We start from the raw sequence: 4,746 nt of genomic DNA on the forward strand, positions 1-4,746 counted from the left end.
CGACAAGACCTGCTGGATGTGTGTCGAGTCACTTGGAAGTGTCTGTCTTCTCATAAATAGCTCCATCGATGTCTGTTTAAAGTCACTTAAAGACAATGTCATGACAAACTCTCCCCGCGGCATCCTGTACACATGTGTACGAACTTCTACAAGTATAACATTTATGTGCACAGTTTGTTTGGTTTCCGGTTAAATGTTTTATTACTATCATGCAATTGTTAACAAATGTGAATTTATATATTTATACACTGTTCAGAATAGTCTCTCCCGCTTGACCACGTCCATGTTCTTCCAGCATCCCGTGACGACAGGCTGCAATAAATTATCCCACCCATGTTGGTGCATATCGGCCATAATCTTTCCAATAAGTAGAGAAAAGTAATGTTTTCCTGTTGGAAAGAGTCTATATTATAACCGGTGCTACTGTTTCTATCTGCAATCTCAGCTGGTGGGACAACTGGCTTAAATTCATGTGTTATACCAGTTACAACTATGCAGACACTGTGTGTAAAGTTTGATGACAGTTTCCATGCAATAGAGTACAGGAAATTAGTAAACTTTGTTTCTTTGTATATTTTATCAATTTACCTTTTATATAATTTGTTGCTGCTGTTGTTTTATGTTTCACTAAACTTCCATAAACAAATCGACACACGTATGAGCTATATTGAGGCTTACACAATTCACATCTTTATTATTACTGTCCCGTCATTCGTATTCATTAAGGAATGAATTTATTATATGTACACGTAAGAACAACAAAATTAATTATACCAAAGATGGAGGCCAGACGAGGGATGCCAACAGTTAACTGGCGTTGAACATACATATGCTCTGTGCCTCATGCCTTACGAAGGACTAAGCATATACTCCAAAATGTTGGGTACCTCATAATAAAGTTGACATCCACAAAACTCTCTTCCTTATGTATATCGCTTCTAAAAGCCATTCAAAGACCCATTGGCGGGTAATCCGTTAGTCCCGCTGATTGTCTTCGTATCTTCGTCGAACGTTTGCAAAATGTCTGCAAAGTACTCGTGTTGCCAAGTAAATGACCTTTACGTGGTTGTGTAGCAAATGCAAAGTTGTTGCTGATTTATGTGATAGCGCTTGTTTATGGCATACAACTCCCTAATATAACTAATGTTTGTGAATGCGTGAGGTTAAACCCGACTTACTTCAAACCATCACTTCGAGTTGGCAGGAATCTCGGTAGAGGCGCGTCCGTTGTTTCAGCTGCACTTCAGACTTATCAGTAAGTCAGTTGTCTTAACGTTTACTATTACTGTCTCAATAGTTTACTATTCCAAAGAAATTACAGAAAACTGTAGAAATACGAAATAATTAAGTGGGGTTCTTTATACTATTTTGAGTAGCATATTTCAGTAATATACGGGGACTGCACATGAGCAGGTCCTTCATGTTTCTCAGTTTGCTGAAATACCGTAAAGCGAAGGAACGAATCCACAGTTAGAACCCACAACAGCGGTTGTGATCGGCAAAGGGACATAACTCCCAAACTAGTCGAAAAAGATTTAATGATGAGATGGAATGGGTCTGACACAATGTTCAGTTTTATCACAGCGTGATAATTTAATGTGGGGAGGTAGACCAAAATGGTGAAGGCAGTGAATGTTTATCACTCTGTTTAAACCCACAAGCAGGGTGAAATAGACTATCAGGGATTCGAACCAACATCAAGAAGGACAATGGTAAGGGATCATATGTCTTCTGTATCACATACCTCCAACACATTAATGGTCCTTGCAATTAAAAGTCGAATTCTGTTATATTTGTTCTTTAATGCTTTGTTACACATAACATTGGCCATATTATTTAAAAAGCAAATATGAAATGGCACAAAGACATAACGTTCACCTTTTCCCGCACGCCGTGCAAAAACTAAGCAGAATGAGTTCAAGTTTCAAACCTCAAAGAGTAAATGTTAACTTGAAATATTTATGTATTGCGGCTGTATATGATACTGAGTATTATACTGAAGGGTAAAAGAAAGAATACAATTAACCCTTGGATTTCAAAACTTACAAAAGTGAAAAGGTATGTAAACAGCACTCATGAAAAAGTTCGCAAAATCTGTCGGCCATCTTTATGTTTCTACCCGTATCAAATACATCACCATGGAAATACCAGTTCTTGTTGTTTCTGTTTTACCCACAATCAAACAGTGGTGTATATCTTTTTCGCCGACCATTAATATTCTCAACAAATGTAATGTGATCCAATGAGATTATTGTTATACACGATCAAAGGGATACTATTCATCAATAATTTAATGTACATTGACAAATTTCAAATACATACCATTTACAGTATAAATAGGGCAAAATGAAACGCATGTCGACATAATTACAGTTATCTGCTCTTTCTTCCTCTTTAACCGTTTCTCTGTCTGTCAAAATATGGAGAAGTAAGGTGGCCTGCTTACTTCTCCATATGTTTTCATTCTTTAAACCCTAAGAACAATGTTGTGTTGAACCAGTTATGGCAAAGGCATACAGTTAAACGTCTTCAGTTTGGTGACAAAAAACCCAAACAATGGAGTCTTGCAGGCTCTTTACAGGTCTATACATAGGCTGGATGACTGTTCACATCTTTGGTACAGACGGAGCACATGAATCCCAGTTCTTTCAAACTTTTCCTGAAGTTTCTACTGAAACCAATAAATAGGAAGAACTTCACAGCACAATGTGAGTAGGAGATGAACAGCAGAAACAGATGGACCAATGCTGCAGTGTGGGACATCTGTGCATTGGTGCTGTCCCGGAGAAGGTAGTACAACCTCATGCAATGTAAGGGAGCATTCATTATTAAAAATGTCGTTGAAAGGGCAAATAGCATCTTTGTCACTCGGACTTGTGGACTTTTTATACATCTCCGTGCACTGTCTGTCCGTGGGCTGTTTTTTCTCCATCGAACCGTATTGGCTATAGAGAATCCCATGGCGACGAGCATGAACCCTATACTTGACACCGGAAGTAGAAGCGTCACTATGGAATCAACGTACGTGAACACAGACACTAAGAAATCAAAGTCTTGGTTCTGATCACACAGCTGTTGGTTATAGGAATTCGTCCTCACATGAGTAGTGATCACAGTAACACAGTACATCAGCATGCCAGCGGCGGCCAGAATAACCACAACAGCGCTTGCGCGGTTCATTGTGCACATGACCTTCACCTTCATAGGGTGGCAGATCGTAATGAAGTTCTCCACCGTTATACACACCATATACCACGCTGAGAGGAAGCTGCACACATAGGTCAGGTATACGAACAGCTGGCATATACCCTGCATATGATTGATTCCAAATCCAAGAACTTCCAACCACACTGAAAGGAGACACAACAACGTCCCCGTGTCTGAGATGAGAACAGCGAGGACGTACACGCTGGAGGAGAGGCGGCGTAAATCCTTGCCCACGAACACCATGCAGGATACGGTGTTCCCCACCAGCCCCGTGAACACAATGATGGGCAGGATGAAGGTGTTGAGAATCATCGCGATGCTGTATATCAGCATCTGTTCGGCCGGCATTGGTGATGTTATGTTTCGTGAACTGTTCATTATGAGCGTTAGGAGACACCCCATTGCATTTTAATCTCACTCTGTGATTCAGTCACTCACAATGCCTTCACATGGTTCAGATATGTTTCTTTTCTTTCCATTCCGTAAGTCTGGCATATTCCTGCAGTAGATGATTCCGACACAATGTGGACACCGCTGAGACGCTTGAATAATCAAAATAGGATCCGTTCTAAATTTCAGCTTACACAGTTGAAATCCTGGCTGGCTAACTGAAGACAACACTATGCGATATTTGACACGCTTGCAAGCATATAACTTAATATTCCAGCTTCAGAAATGAACAGCACATCTTTCACTGAGTTGCTGTGTTGGCGGAGAAATTTTGGACGAGATATATACTTGGATTTCTCACTGCTATTATTTCCCGACTTTGTAGTATCATGGACTAATGAAATGCCTGATATTTTTCGTGTGTTTTCTTCAGGTAATACAGCAGACTTTTGTTTGGAATTTGCTACTAATTAGTTCAATTTTTATGTTATGCCGCGTATTCCATATACAACTTAGCAACGACTGACATTTTATAAAATATGTAAGAATTTCCGAGGAGTCAATTTCCAATCTTGTGCAGATATTGTGAAGTCAGAATTCTAAAATTGTGAAATGTAAGGTCTGTGCACTGCTGAAATCACCTATGTGTACGGACATACATGTAATCGATAAGCTTTGTTCTTTCTTTCAAGATGTTTTCACAGATTACACTTCAAACAGACTTTATGCGGTATATTAATATGCAGCCAACATTTATATCAAGTTTCATGTTAGACAGAAATTCTAAAAACAAGCATATCGCTTCACGTCAACGTCGTGAACATCTTGACGGAAGACATCATTGGTCGTCCTCAGTGACAGCAGATTTGAAGAAACTCGAAGAGTTTGAATAAGACCTTGGATTAACACCCTGAACAGAACCTTGCATAAAGCGTTTGACTAACGTATTGGTCACAAGCCTTGAAAAAATCCTTGATACACGATACGCCACCTGTACACGCCCCTGAAACAAATTAATTGGGCACACTCCTTAAATGAAAACCATGGACAAATGCCTTGACCATTTAAGTAGGTCATCTGAAACAGGCGTAAAGAAACAACGTATTTTTGTTTCTTTATCCATATTGATTGGAAAGAATCTTCATGTCC

General features: G+C 39.4%; 1 protein-coding gene across 1 annotated transcript; it reads right to left on the reverse strand.

Moving 5' to 3' along the window:
* Positions 1-2,583: 2,583 nt before the first annotated feature.
* Positions 2,584-3,694, reverse strand: LOC124277018 (growth hormone secretagogue receptor type 1-like). The gene has a single exon (XM_046712668.1). The coding sequence runs from the start codon at positions 3,553-3,555 to the stop codon at positions 2,584-2,586; it is 972 nt and encodes a 323-aa protein (XP_046568624.1). The 5' UTR covers positions 3,556-3,694.
* Positions 3,695-4,746: the final 1,052 nt, after the last annotated feature.

Source organism: Haliotis rubra, unplaced genomic scaffold (genome assembly GCF_003918875.1).
Source record: "Haliotis rubra isolate DU_JTF1 unplaced genomic scaffold, ASM391887v1 Scf217, whole genome shotgun sequence".
Classification (NCBI taxonomy): domain Eukaryota; kingdom Metazoa; phylum Mollusca; class Gastropoda; order Lepetellida; family Haliotidae; genus Haliotis; species Haliotis rubra.

Bases quoted from the DNA above. Each gene is read 5' to 3' on its own strand.
- LOC124277018 (XM_046712668.1), bottom strand. From the start codon at position 3,555: ATGCCGGCCGAACAGATGCTGATATACAGCATCGCGATGATTCTCAAC.